The following is a 14,670-nucleotide window of genomic DNA, read 5'->3' as shown; positions in this document are numbered from 1 at the left end:
TCTGATGTTTGATTCACTAACGAATCTTTCATCTGAACCGATTCTTTTCAATGGTAAATTCGAATCATTCGACTGCATTTGGCGTCGGCAAAATGTATTCAAGTGTTTACCAACAATAATATTGAAGGGACAAAGAGATAGAGGTCAAGTATATTAGACTCCATTGTTATATTTCTATAGCTATAGTAATGAACTCGCCGTTCTGAATTCAAATTGTCGGTATGAAGCTGATATGATAACCATTTTAACAGCGCTCTAGTCGTGTTATTTTAAAATTCGCATTACCTATATAACCTTAATCTTCTTACTCTTCTTACAATACTCTCACAGAATATTTTCATGTATTTTAAAAGTTATTGAAGTAATTCGTCGTGAGGGAAAAGCCTCTTACCTCAGACGGTCTAGCGGTGCGTGCGCGCTCCCCAATTAGTTCAACGGCTTTTGCGCGTGCCCATGTCTAATGTTCACAAAATTTTAATAATATGAATATTCACAGTATACTTAACTTGCTTGGCAGTTGAAAATAAGTCTTTTCAAGTTTTTTTTTTTTTCCCTAACGTAAGCAAATAATGCTCCACAAACGTTGTATTGTGGTTATATACACAAAATGCAGTCGATCAAAATATATTTTAAATGTTTTGAGGTAATTTAGACGTGCACCTTCATAACCTAATAGTGATAACATACCAATAAACAGCAATTTTACTACAGAAATAAAACGTAATGAAAAATAAACCGACTGAGGGTTTTTCTGAGGACACTTCTGGGTGATGTCGAATCAGTTCACCGAAAAGAACCGATTCTCTTAAATGAATCGAACTCTATTCTGAGCCTTTTTACAGTCGTTCTAAACATCAGTTTCATGTAATTCAGTTTCTCAAACTCTAGGGGTGTTGTTTAGGGTTGTGGAAGGTTATGGAGAGTGTTGAGACGTGGAGAACTCTCCACTATGCCTTTTACTGAGTGTTCAAAGAGGATATTGTGTCTTCCTTTTGTATTTAGGGAGTTTAAGTTACACGTGATGCAGCTTGAATGTGCGTTAAGAGGTTTAATCGGAAGGGCTGAATAACAGAAGCAAGCATGGACGGAGCTTGGGGTGTTATTCTCATTTCTCTGGCAATGTTCTTGGGATGTTTCGTGCTCGGGATAATTCCACTATTGATCAATTTATCAGAGGTAAGATGATTCACATTCAACAATGTGTTGTTTATGCATAACGGGATACATAACGTTACAGACGATAAAGCAATACTGCTATATCAAACGCAGATACAAACAAAGTTTTAAATACACTATATCGTATATGTACATTGTTGCATGCATCATAAATTAAGTTAAGCTGCATCATTAAGGTTTTTACTATACCTTGTACTTTAACCTGTGGATTTGCGTTCAGTCACGTAACGTTAGCTGGTTTTTCTGCACGTGATATTTGGATCTAAAAAATCTCTTTTCTGTAGCAAACAAAGCTCAACTTTATATTTTAAGTTGAATGTCATCGTACAAAAAAACTTAACGTTACTGTGGTATATGTGGCAAGATTACCACGTTCATGTGGTATTTCAAATATGGTGCATGTCTACAAAACATTGCAATACTCTGGTACTTTTTGTCAGTGTCATACTATAAACCATGGAAGTCCATGACTATTAACGGCTAATGCAGTAACTGTCTATTTTGCCATTAAAATACAAGTTTAAAGTTATTTTAAGACATTTTCTCCACCCTTACAGCACAAGCTGCAGTTGATCACTGTGTTGGGGGCGGGGCTTCTATGTGGCACTGCCCTGTCAATCATCATCCCAGAGGGGGTGGAGTTAGTGCAGGAGTCATGGAAAGGTAAGACTGGCCATCTTCCTCTGTTTTATTCATTCACTTCTCTATCAGGGAATGGATATGTAGTCATGCACACCTTTTGTCTTTGTTTACTTTTATGTAAAGTCATTTAAATGGTAACCCCATACTCAGCAGGCCATGATCAATTATGTTTGAGAATACATGTTTTCTCCTTCTCCACTTATAGACTGGTATTGCTCCACAATGGAATGGAATCAAAATATATCTGGATCAAATTCAACACTTCATCTAGTCGAAAAAAAAGGTCTGCGTCCTCATTTCTTCATAGGAGTCTCTCTCGTCTTGGGCTTTACGCTCATGTTTGTGGCGGATCAGATTGCCAACTACTGCTCCATGAACGGTACCTCAATCATAAACTTATCATCATAAACACAGTTCTATGATTATACACTCACTTCTTCCAAACATAGGCTGTGTTCGGAATAGAAATTTATAGTGTCGGTTCCCTTATATTGTTTTTAATCATTTACAACAAACGATTACAAACTGTAGAATGATTTATTGTTTAATTCAGTGAGATATCATGTCAGATATAAAGCATCAACTTTTGGGGTGACTCTTGAAATTTTTTTAGAAATATCTAGGTCCTATTTCACCTCAAAATCACAACAGAATTATAAGAAATTGCACTTTGCATAAAGATTAGACCTATTTTTTTTTAGAGCTGATTAAAGGGTTAGTTCGCCCAAAAATGAAATTCTGTCATTAAAGGTAGGGTAGGTAGGATTTTTATAAAAAACTTTTTTTCAAATTTGTTTAAACTGTCTTTATATACCAATACATAATTAAAATGTAAGTGCTCTGAAAAAGAGAGTTTAAAAATCGAGTGACTGTAGACCTTTTAATCTGCAATAAACACAGCTCATTATTTCCATCCGGGACGAAACAATTGATTGGTTTGGGCGACTGTCACTCACTCTCGCAACCAAGGCTACCACCACTGTTGCTAGATCTGCCCATATGCGTGTGCACCCATTTGATTTGAGGGGAGTGCAAGAGAGGCGCGGAATCTACGAAGAGTAAAATTATGGCAGAGAGAAAGAGCATTCAAAATTCAAAGCACCTGCATATGCAGTCAGCGAAGGCAAACAAGGCAAAAACTACTTCCTCGGACCCTGGTTGCCCGCACTCTTGAACGACCTCCTCTGCTTCGCCCTCGACCCCGGACCTGTCCTCGAACCGACGATGCGGTACTTGTCACCGGAGTGTAACGTTAGTCCTCATCAGAGTCAACAATGTTTTCATCATGTAAACTCTTACATGCAAAACACCGTATATGTTATGACTCTTACACGAAATTCACCTTCATCACAGTTTAACTGATGGTAATGGAAAAACGTGTATCAATGCAACCTGTTTTTAGCTTTGCCTTATAAATATAGCTCGTTACCGAATCAAACAAAATATATTTTAAACTTTACCAGTATCGATATGCTAGCTTGATAGTGAGTACTAAAAGCCATCTTATTTGTTTATATTTATAGTGATAAAGTTAGGTATTTTATTACATGTGATTCTGACATGATGTCACTGCATGCACTGCGCTCCTTCCTCTGCACTCGCACTCTGCACTCTACTCGCGCGTTCATGTGTTTTGGGGGCGTGGCTTTGGAAGGAGCCCAGAAGGGAGGGGGTGGAGTGAATGGAAATAATTAGCTGTGTTTACAACAGTCGTGAGAGGTCTACAGACACTCGATTTTTAAACTCTCTTTTTCAGAGTACTTATATTTTAATTATGTATTGGTATATAAAGACAGTTTAAACAAATTTAGAATGTTTTTTTTTTAGAAAAATCCTACCTACCCTACCTTTAATTACTCCCCCTCATGTCGTTTATCTTCGGAGCTCAAATGAAGATCTTTTTGATGAAATCTGAGAGATTTCTGTCCCTCCATTGACAGTTACGCAACTACCACTTTGACGCTTCAAAGAGATCGTAAAAATAATATAAAGCTCTCAGATTTCATCAAAAAGATCTTCATTTGTGTTCTGAAGATGAAAAAAATTACTGGTTTGGAACGACATGAGGGTAATTAATTACAGAATTGTAATTTTGGGGTGAATTATCCCTTTAAGATTTTTTTACATGTGCATCAAGCACAGGTCTTGTATTCACACAAGTCTTCAATTCTCAGTAGTTCAGTGTAATTTGTCAAATTGAATTCTTAGTATATTATTGAAAATTTAAAGCACAACTGCAAGCATGCATCATGAATTTAATGTATTCCACTTGGCCGCACACAGACACAATGAAGTCTGCGGAAAGACAACCCGGTGTGAAATGCTGTCGAATGCTCTCTTGAGAACATGTCTGTTTGTCTTGTTTCCCAGAACCCCGAGTGCGCATGCACAGTGGCAACAGTGTCACTGCCACCCTGGGTCTGCTTATTCACGCCGCAGGTAACAAGGGCCTCAATGCCACTATTGTGTTCCCACATTGCCCAGATAAAACAGATTATATTACAGTGAATCATGCCAGTAGTGCTTGTCCTGAGGATGATTATTCAAGTCAGTGAACAATGGGTTTCTAAATAATCTTCCGTTGTGTGTTTATCACAGCATCTGTCCTATAATTACCAAAAAGGGACACAATCTAGGGACTAAAAACAGACTGAACTCATTGTCTGGTAATGCAACACTTCATGGCTGGTGTTGCATTTCTGTTTTCACACAAAGTGAATAATGATGCCTCAGATCATTTGGTTGCAGTGTTTTGTCAGGTGTGAAGAGATGCCCACAGCTTGTGAGGAACTTATTTGCATGACATTCACATTGTTTCTCTCTCTTCAGTTGATGGTGTCGCTCTGGGTGCTGCTGCCGCCTCATCGCAGGTGTCCGTGCAGGTTGTCGTGTTTTTTGCTGTCATTTTGCACAAGGTGAGACTTCACTGGTATCGGTCTTTCTGTAATAACACTGTTGAGTCAAGTGACCCTAGTAACACCAAGATCATGGGTTCGATTCCCAACATGAACTGATAAAATTTATTCCTTAAAGCGTAACTCTCACCAAAATGCAACCTAGGGTATTTTGTTAATCTACCAGAGTCAAACGTTCGTGTAAAAGCATAATTAGAATGGAAACGCCACTTTTAAGTTTGACCGTATTTTCGTTTTCAGTCAAATTGCCTTTTGAATGCGAGTGCTTGGGACACGACTATAGCATTAAAATCACTATTTTTAAAACACTAAGAAGGCTCGACACAACATGAAACTGTGCTTGAAGTATCACCAGGGGCTCTACACATGAACTCCAGCATTGAGAACATTGTTTGTGTACACAGAGTTTACTAAAAAGAAAGATTTTGAACATCTCTCTCTCTCTTTCTCTCTCTCTCTCTCTCTCTCTCTTGTCTCTGTCTCTCTCTCTCTCTCTCTCTCTCTCTCTCTCTCTCTCTCTCTGTCTCTGTCTCTCTCTCTCTCTGTCTCTGTCTCTCTCTCTGTCTCTGTCTCTCTCTCTTGTCTCTGTCTCTCTCTCTCTCTCTCTCTCTCTCTCTCTCTCTGTCTCTCTCTCTGTCTCTGTCTCTCGCTCTCTCTAGGCTCCAGCCGCGTTTGGTCTTGTGTCTTTCCTCATGCACGCTGGTCTGGAGAGGAAGACTATTCAGACTCATTTACTGGCGTTTTCTGCTGCTGCGCCACTGATGGCCATCAGCACTTACTTCATCCTTAGTGCGGTGAGAGATCCTGTTCTCTTTATTCATTCTTTGAAACTTAGGCCCTGTTTTCACCTGGTATTAAGATGTGTTTTGGTCGATCTGATCACAAGTAGACAGGGGAGACACATTCCCGTTTACACCTGCTGTTTTAATCTGTCTCTTTTGTCCACTTTAACCACTTCTATCCTGATTTCTTCGAGGGGAGGGTCTATGGGTGGGTAAATGTGTGCTAATGGACAAAATAAGCTCACGCAATTTACATATGAACGCGACCGGAGACGACAGAAAAACACACGGAGAGCATCAGCTTTAGTTTCTGCTCTGACAGCCGGAAGACCAGCCGAACGCTGTGTGTGTGTGTTAGAAATCAGGAATGGTGAGAGAACATTGTGTTTGGTACGTTTTTCGTCTTCAAACCAAACTTGGGTCTCCAGCCGACAGTTTAAATCCCCTCTGGCTAGACCCTTCCCATAATGTTTACTCATTAGGTCAGTTGGCGGAGAGTAAGCATCTTTTGTGGCTGTTCAAACACATTCGACCGGATTGCTTTCATAGTGTAAACGCTCATGCGGTCGAACAGCTACAAAAGACGAGTTGTGAGTTTTGACTACCTCTGGAAGCGGTCGAAAGTGGACAAACTCAAAACGTTTTAGACCCTGTTTATGAATCTGAATTTTTTAAGCTGTTATGTTTGTTTCTAATAAGTAACTAGATAAGAATGTTTGGGGTGTGAGTGTGTCACGGAGAGAGAATGTATGTTCTGAACATTACAGTAGTGCAACAGCTAAGGGGCGTTGATAGGCACGACGTGGAGCAGATGTTCTAAATCCACTGTAAAACACGGCTTCAAGGGGCTTATTGCTTTTATGAAACGGTTACTCCATAAAAATATTTATTTTATTCATAAAATAAACACCAGCAACAAAAAATATAACGTTATAACCAAGCGGCAACCTTCCTGTCTCTCTCTTGAAACCAACACGGAAGTGAATTAAACGGCAATTCATCGGCTGGCTGCAAAAGTGAGTCAAATCTGTATCTCCCCCATGTTAAAATGGCCAACTTTACAGCAGAAAAAAACACCTTTACAGCCTGGTGCAAAAAGTGGCTTTGGTCTATACAGCTAATTTTGCCCTTCATGACAACTGTGAGGGGGGTGAATTTTTTTATAACTCATCCGTTTAAATTATATTAAGCCTTAAATTTCTGCATAATTAAGGGTGTGTCCTAGCCTGGGAAAACCCAGACAACTTCCGGCGAAGTAGTATGTCCCAAAGCTTGCCTACTTTTTTGCTACACATTCAAAAGTAAATACCTTTTCTTCACAAAAAGAGTACATACTTTTATGGCGTAGTGTAACTTAGGCAAATTGGGACGCAGCATATGGCTTTACACGATGCCGATCGCTCTGATTGGTTTTAGGTCTATCCAACTGCGCCCAGAGGCATTTGAGCGACGTCCGTTGGTGACGCCCCTTTGGAAATGATTTGTCTATGGAGCTTTGCCAGACCATAACTCAGTTACTACTGAGAATGGTCTGGTTTTAACCAGGCTAGGTGTGTCCACTTTTGAGTGACAGGTGGATTCCCGTTGCTGTGGTCATTAGTCATCATTAGCCGTTTGTCTGCTGTCTCTTAGCCGTCACGTTACCTCAGCTCATTGTCTGACTGTAAAAATAAATAAATCCGGGAGTGACGCGCAGCCAGAGGTGGGCACAAATACATCAAAAACTATTTTGTTACAAACTACAAATACTGGCTCATGAAATGTAACAAAATAAAATACAAAATACTGATGTGAAAAATGTATTTAAATAAAATACAAGTAATTAGTATTTTGAAAATACAAAAATACTCCTACAATAATCTTAAAGGGTTAGTTCACCCAAAAATGAAAATTCTGTCAGTAATTACTCACCCTCGTGTTGTTACACCCCCGTAAGACCTTCGTTCATCTTCGGAACACAAATTAAGATATTTTTGATGAAATCTGAGAGCTGGATCACTCCTCCATAGGAGGATAACCACTTTATTTCATTTCCTTCTCTCTGGGCCTCGAGTTAGTTCACGTAGTGTAATAGCGCAGCGCGTCTGTGTTGTAGATCACACGCATCACACACATGACCAGCGTCGGCCAATAGTGAGCCTACGTGTGACGTGCAACACAGACGCGCTGCGCAGTTATACTACGTGAAAAAACTCGAGGCCCAGAGAGAAGGAAATGAAAAGTGGAATAAAGTCGTTATTTTGGGGGGTTTTTGCGCACAAAAAGTATTCTCGTCGCTTTATAAACTTAAGATTGAGCCACTGTAGTCACTTGGACTATATTAACGATCTCTTTAATGCATTTTCTGGGCCAGCAAGTTATAATGCCTTAGAAGCCTATGGAGGAGTGATCCAGCTCTCAGATTTAATCAAAAATATCTTAATTTGTGTTCCGAAGATGAACGAAGGTCTTACGGGGTTGGAACAACATGAGGGTGAGTAATTACTGACAGAATTTTCATTTTTGGGTGAACTAACCCTTTAACCCTTTAACTGTCACCGTCCCGTATACGGGACGCCTAAGTTTACTTCACTATATTACAATTAAATCCTAATTTAATCATGACAAACTATATATCGTTGGAAAGGTCTAAGACTCCTTAATAGATATTTCAGCATTGTTTTTTGTTACAATTTATGCAGGAACAGTAATAGATGAATTTATGACAAGAGCGCACCTCAAAAAATCGACATCATAACAGGCGTTTCTGGCGTTTGTCACAAAAAGTCGACGCACACACTTTTAATAACTGAAACTTTGGTTTTCATGCTAAAAGTTCATAATAAAACATTTAATCTAGTATTTGTCAATAAAAAAAAATTATAAAATAATATTATCCTCTAAAAAGTATAATATACATATTATCCTCTAAAATATAATATTATCTTTTTTATTGCCTTTTTTATTACATCACATATTTTAGTAGTTATCATAAATTAGGTATCATTTGAAAGCTTACGATCTCAGAATTCATCCTGTGAAAACTGTTTTGAAATTGGACATTGTGTTACCATAGAAACGGTACTCTAAATTATTTTATCAGGCTCCTCCCCTTTTGGGCGTTGTCATGTTTCATAATTTATGATCAAAATATTTTATAATCTTGACAAAACACATATTGTCAGAAAGGTCTGAGTCTCAAGGTTCCATATTTTGTGACAGAAGTGATATTTGGACAGAAATTTATTAATTTATTATGGTAGAATGCATACAGTTAAATTCAATGGAATTCAATGACACCCGGTGGCTATTTTTGGTAATACGCCTAAACAAAATCTCATGGGAACTTCAATTTTTGTGATATCAACTTCAAATTTGGAACACAACTTGGTTAGATATATGGCTTTGATTTTATAGTAATGTTTTTGTAAAACATATTTTGTAAAATATATATTTTATATAAAAGAAAAATATTAAATAAATTATATTTGATTTAATGTAAATTTAAACTTCCATAACTTTTTCATACTTTAATTTTTTGAAGTGCTTTCACCTCAGTAATAATCTGCATTTTTTTCCCTTTAAAACAAGACCAAACTTGGGTCTATACTCCAAAGCATTCTTGAATTACAACCATTTAAGCATGAATAGTGCATTTTAATGTCCATTCTCAAAAAGGGGGATGACAGCTAAGGGGTTAATGCCGTTTTTAAGAGGAGTAGCGCCACTTCTTCTCCTGTGTTCAAAACTCATTCACTTCTTGGAGGGAGCCCGGTCTACAGGGTGTCACGTGATTTTCGTGCATCTAACCTGGACATTGCCATTGCCAACATCAGACCGAAAATATGGCAAAATCATTTACTATGGTGATAAGCATATGGTGATTTTTCTTAAGTATTTGAAATACTCTAAATACACTCCCTCAAAATATTTTGTTACAAACTACATTTTATTTTTTCCACACCTGCAAAATACAAATTACAAAATACACCAAAGTAATTAAATACGTATTTAAAATACACTTAATTGAAATACTGCCCATGTCTGCGCGCAGCCAAGATGGCGACGGTCGGCTACGCCCACTTTAGGCTTCAAAACCGGTCTTCAGAAACCTACGGGTGACGTCACGTCCATATTTTTTACAATCTGTGGTTATAACACATTTGTTCCTCTGCCAAGCAATGTGGTTCCAAAGAGGTTGTCAAGCAACACATGCAGCAACAAAGAATCACAGTTGCGCAGTAATACTAATGTAATGCAGTCAGAGGTGTGTGTTTGTTGAGTAATTTACAACGGCTTCAAACGCGGCTTAACCAATCAGAATCAAGGACCGGAACTATCCGTTTTATAATAAGTAATCAATACTTTTTTTTATCTTTTGCAGTCTAACGGCTCGTCCCAGAGCCGTCTGAGCGCCACAGGCATTGGAATGCTGTTCTCAGCTGGGACTTTCTTGTATGTGGCCACAGTTCATGTTCTGCCTGAAATCAACAGCAGAGGACAGCAGAGCTCCACTCACCTCTACCATCATGCAGGATCTGGATCCTTCCAGCATCAGGGCGGTCTGACCATCACAGAGAGCCTCACTTTCATCCTGGGCATGGGACTTCCCGTGCTGTTGGCCCTCGGACTGCCGGATGATTAATCTGTAAAAACAATCCAACAGCCAGATATGTGACGTGTAATGATTCATTTTGAAATGTTTATATTTTTATAAAGATGTTCTTTTGAGTTTTGTTTGGTTTGTTTTTTGCCGAGAAACAAAACACAAGCCTGTGGCATGCTGGTATTTATGTGCAGTTAGGGTCCGACTCTGGGTCATTTGTCGCCTCCACACTGTCATATTGAATCAAAGACAAAAAGATTTATATTTACGTTCTTATACCTATTATCAAATTTTATTTTGTATTACAGCTGAAGTCATTTTTTCTCACAGCCATAAAGTTGCAATAATTTAGTGCAATACAGTGCTCTTTTTCCAAAGAGTTTCAAAATATTGTTGCTTATTTTTTGAAGTTTTGTATTAAACCAAGAATGCCTTGTATTAGTATAAACCAATATTTATGTTTAGAATTACAATCCAGTGCAATCTTGAGATGGCACGACAGTCTCTCTGGTACTTGACAATCTATTAAAAGCCATTTAAAGCCACTGTTTGTGTGCATTGTTTGTGTTTTGCAAATCATTTGTGTGGATCAACATTCCTGTCCAAAAACAGTCCTAACCCAGTCCCTAGCCCTAAACCTAACCCTACCCATATCTTACCCTAACCTATCCTTGGTTGTAAGCCTAAACTTGACCAAAAACTGTAAATATTTCTAAAAACTCAAATCTGATTGGTTGATTGGAATGTTGTTCCAGGATCAACAAAGATGAACTTGTTTAAAAGGTCTGTTGCTGATAAATAGCTATTGAGACACCAATACATGTGCAACAGACCATTGCCAGACTATATTAATCTTAAACCTGCAATTTTAGTGATGATCTTTTTAGTAACTTAACACAAGAATGCCTTGACTGAATTTGCAAATAACAATAGTACTGGCCAAGCACATTGTGGAGGTTTCTAATGCTGTCAAATCAATTAATTGCATCTAACATAGAAGTTTGTTTATGTATGTGTGTGTGTATATATGAAGAGTTCAGATGCAAAAGCCTCTAAGTGCCATCTGAAATTTTCTTCTAAAATTATCATTTTTATCAAGCTCGTATATTTAAGTTCAGTAATTTCACTTAAATGGCAATGAAAATGACCTATTAATTGTCATTTAAGTGAAATTACTGAACTTAAATATACGAGCTTGATAAAAATTATAATTCTAGAGGAAAATTCCAGATGGCGCTTAGAGGCTTTTGCATCTGAACTCTTCATATATATATATATATATATATATATATATATATATATATATATGTATATATGTATATATGTGTGTGTGTGTGTCTGTGAGGATATATATACTGTATATATATATATATATATATATATATATATATATATATATACACACACACACTTATATAAACAAACTTTTATGTTAGATGCGATTAATTCATTTGACAGCACTATTTTTAACCAAGTTGGTCTCAAATTTGCAACACAAGTCTATATAAAAAAAAAAAAAATTTAGAAATATTGTGAAATATTCCAAAACTTTATTGGCTAATAAAGCATTCAGAAATCACATTATTTGTTCAAATAAAAGTCAATAAATAAATAAATTCTCTATATAATAAATACATGGCCTTTCTTTGGTAAAGTCTAAAAGCGTATTAATCGTCTTTTGACTTGATAAATACATTTATCAGCACCTCATTTGTATGAAAAAACATACATAAAACTAGTCTAATACTTCTGCTGGACACTGGATTTACATTTCAAATGTGCCTATGATTTGTGTCTATTGTTTGGCTGCATTAATACTATTGTAATTTAATTTTCATCAGTAGGACTATTTTAGTAGCACTCTTCATGGTTTCAGGCGACCCATGTGAGCGTTCAGCTCGGCTTCTCGAGCCATCTGGTCAAAGGTGCGCCGGGACGTCTGCTCCCTCACCCTGTCCCGCATGTAGCCGGAGGCGTGAGCCACTTTTCGGCTCCTCTCCATGACCTCGGCTCTCTCTTTCTGCAGCTTCTCCCTGCGCTCGTCCTTTTGCGTCACGGCCTCGTATCTTTGCTCCCACTGTGCTTTCTCCTCCTCCAGGACTCGGTCTTGTAGTCTGCGATGATTCATTCCCTTTTCCTGGTTTTCTCGTCTGGCACGTTGAGCTCTGCGACTCCGCTGCTCCTGCGCCTGACGCACGGCGTTCTCCATCCTCACCTGGCACCGCTTCACCAGCGTTTGCTTCTGCTCCAGCCAATCCCTGTTCTCCCTCTCCACCCGCTCCTGCGCCATCCGCATCTGCTCCTCCTCCTTCATCGCGCGCAGTCGCATCTCCTGCACGCGCGCTTCCACGAGCACTTCACGGTTCTCCCAGGAGCGTTGCAGCTTCCGCTCCAGTCCGTTTCTCTTCATCTCCTTCTCCACGTGCTCCTGCTCCTCGGCCTCCTTTTTTAGGAGGAGGTGCTTGAGAAGCTCCCTCTCATTCTCTTGCTTGATTCTCCTCAGTTCTCTCTTTTCCTGCGTTCGCTTGCTCCTCATCGCATGCTGCTCTTTATCACGCGCCGCCTGCAACTCCTTCTCTCGCTGCGCCTCCTCATTGCGCTCCTTCTCCTGCAGGAGCCTCTCCTGGTAGCGCTTGCGTTCTTTCGCTTCCCTGTTTGCCGCGTTATGCCTGAACCTGCGTTGAGTTTGTTGCTCCTCGGCGAGTCTTCTCCAGCGCTCCTCCTGTTGAAGCATCTCTCGTTTGCGTTGCTCCGTAAGAAGGGCCTCCTCTTCCTCTCGATACCTCCTTCGCTCCTCCATGTCCTCCTGCCAGCGACGGATTTGTCGTAGAAGCTCTTTTCGCTTCTTTAGCTCCAAGCGAGCTCTCCGCGCCTCCTCACGCCTCTTCTCCTCCTCACGATTTTGCTCCTCGAAATTGCTCTGCCGTAAACGAAACTGCTCCTCTTCATGCTTGGCCAGCATCAACGCGGCAATCTTATGATCTTTTTCCGGAATTGTGATGCATAGTTTGCGACTGATCTCCTGCGAGAGACTTTTTAGTCGGCGCTCCGTCGCAGGAGAGCGTCTGAGGTCGGCCAGACTGAAACTGTAGGGGAACTTCTGAGCGCACGTGGTCGTAAACCTGTCTGAGATGGTGATCGCAGACTTTGAATGAACACGGTCACCTGTGAACCGTGGATCGCTGGGACTTTTGGCTTTGGAGTCAGCGCTTTGACTCTCAGCTTTTTGTTCTAGGACGGTTTCCAGGGCTGTGAAGGGTTTTACAGATGACTTTCTATTCCAGCCCTCTTGTATGATCCGCTCTCTCTCCTCTCGACACAAGCGCAGTCGTTCTTTTCTTCCTCTCTCGTACTCCTCATATAATACAGTCACTTCCTCCAAAGAGGACTCCAGGTTTTCATCGATAACATCTGTGAGGGATCTGAACAGCAGATCAACAGGTTTCACTCCCAGTCTTGCACAGCATTCAAGTGAACGTGGACTTGTCAGAACATATCTGCTGTCTTTAGCTTCGGGAGAGTTAAAATTATTCAAATCCAAATGCAGGATCGGTGAAATTGATCTAATATGCTCCATTAACACCCGTGTTTAATATAATGAGTGCATTTGATCGAGAATACAGCTGGTTTACTAATCCGTCATACTAATCCCCCGGTTGACAGACAAAAATAAAACCGTGTTTTAATACATTTTTAGTCTACGTTTTTGATTTTTGTAATACTTATTGGCGCTTGAAACTGCTCTTCAAAACCACGGACGCTTCTCGGATCACCATAGCAGCGCAGTAACGTCACAGGAACAGGTCGTGTGTTCAAACCTATGGGAATTCAAATTCAAAACAGCGCCATCTAGCGGCCGGGCGTTTATATCGCCACGACATTCAGCAACAGAACCGGGACTTTTCAAGCAAATACAGTGCGTTTGTTTGGTTGTAAATTACGAAACAATAGATAAAGTGTTGAAAATGAAGACAAAGGTATTATAGTGGAACATGTTGGTAGTTAATGTGATGAACTACTCCTGATACCTGTGTGATCTTGAGGAGTACCGTATTACTAAAACAAAATATCAGCAAATCTCTAGAGAACATTTGCGTCGATATTTTGTCTAATGCAATATTCAAATAACCTCTTATAAAATATATATAAAATACATATCATATATAGTATATATAATATATATTTTATATATATTTTATAAGAGGTTATTTTAATATAGTACATTTTATATACTTTTTATGTATATATATATATATATATATATATATATGTATGTATGTATATGTGTGTGTGTGTGTGTGTGTGTATGTATTTTTACTAATATATATATATATATATATATATATATATATATACACACACATATACATATATACACACACATATACATACATACTCTTATAAAGTATATAAAATTGTAATGAAAGCATTGGCTCGTATCGCATAAAACAGAATATGCATGAATAAAGGATATTTCCACCCTTGAATAAGCAAAAACAACATATTCAGTTAATAAAAACGAATCAGTATTAGCTCACTGCAAAAACTCAGTATTTTTGTCTTATTTTCC

The 14,670-nt window shown here is 38.8% G+C and overlaps 2 protein-coding genes across 3 annotated transcripts; one reads left to right on the top strand and one right to left on the bottom strand.

The window, feature by feature from the left end:
• Window positions 1-36: 36 nt before the first annotated feature.
• On the top strand, window positions 37-10,645 carry LOC311069319 (zinc transporter ZIP9). 2 transcript variants are annotated; one of them, XM_084092384.1, is made up of 8 exons: window positions 37-143; window positions 1,003-1,176; window positions 1,734-1,839; window positions 2,024-2,197; window positions 4,189-4,257; window positions 4,648-4,733; window positions 5,393-5,527; window positions 9,879-10,645. In XM_084092384.1, the coding sequence occupies exons 2-8, from the start codon at window positions 1,081-1,083 to the stop codon at window positions 10,137-10,139; spliced, it is 927 nt and encodes a 308-aa protein (XP_083948510.1). In that variant the 5' UTR covers window positions 37-143; window positions 1,003-1,080; the 3' UTR covers window positions 10,140-10,645. The 2 variants fall into 2 exon arrangements, with proteins under 2 accessions (XP_083948510.1, XP_083948509.1); XM_084092383.1 differs by lacking the exon at window positions 37-143 and having other exon boundaries at window positions 872-1,176.
• A 1,018-nt stretch (window positions 10,646-11,663) lies between these two features.
• On the bottom strand, window positions 11,664-13,866 carry LOC311069450 (uncharacterized protein). The gene has a single exon (XM_084092630.1). It carries the CDS (start codon window positions 13,675-13,677, stop codon window positions 11,965-11,967), a length of 1,713 nt encoding a protein of 570 aa, XP_083948756.1. The 5' UTR covers window positions 13,678-13,866; the 3' UTR covers window positions 11,664-11,964.
• Between the last annotated feature and the right edge of the window lie 804 nt (window positions 13,867-14,670).

This window comes from Abramis brama (assembly GCF_963993115.1).
Source record: "Abramis brama genome assembly, chromosome: 19".
Classification (NCBI taxonomy): Eukaryota; Metazoa; Chordata; class Actinopteri; order Cypriniformes; family Leuciscidae; genus Abramis; species Abramis brama.
The sequence above is the reverse complement of the archived record's forward strand: the minus strand, read 5'-3'. Positions and strand labels throughout refer to the sequence as shown.

What these genes read in the sequence shown, in the direction of transcription:
- LOC311069450 (XM_084092630.1), bottom strand. Translation starts at nt 13,677, where the DNA reads ATGGAGCATATTAGATCAATTTCACCGATCCTGCATTTGGATTTGAAT.
- LOC311069319 (XM_084092384.1), top strand. Translation starts at nt 1,081, where the DNA reads ATGGACGGAGCTTGGGGTGTTATTCTCATTTCTCTGGCAATGTTCTTG. An exon ending in TATTGATCAATTTATCAGAG is followed by an intron (nt 1,177 to 1,733) that starts GTAAGATGATTC and finishes CCACCCTTACAG; the next exon opens with CACAAGCTGCAGTTGATCAC. An exon ending in CTTACTTCATCCTTAGTGCG is followed by an intron (nt 5,528 to 9,878) that starts GTGAGAGATCCT and finishes TATCTTTTGCAG; the next exon opens with TCTAACGGCTCGTCCCAGAG.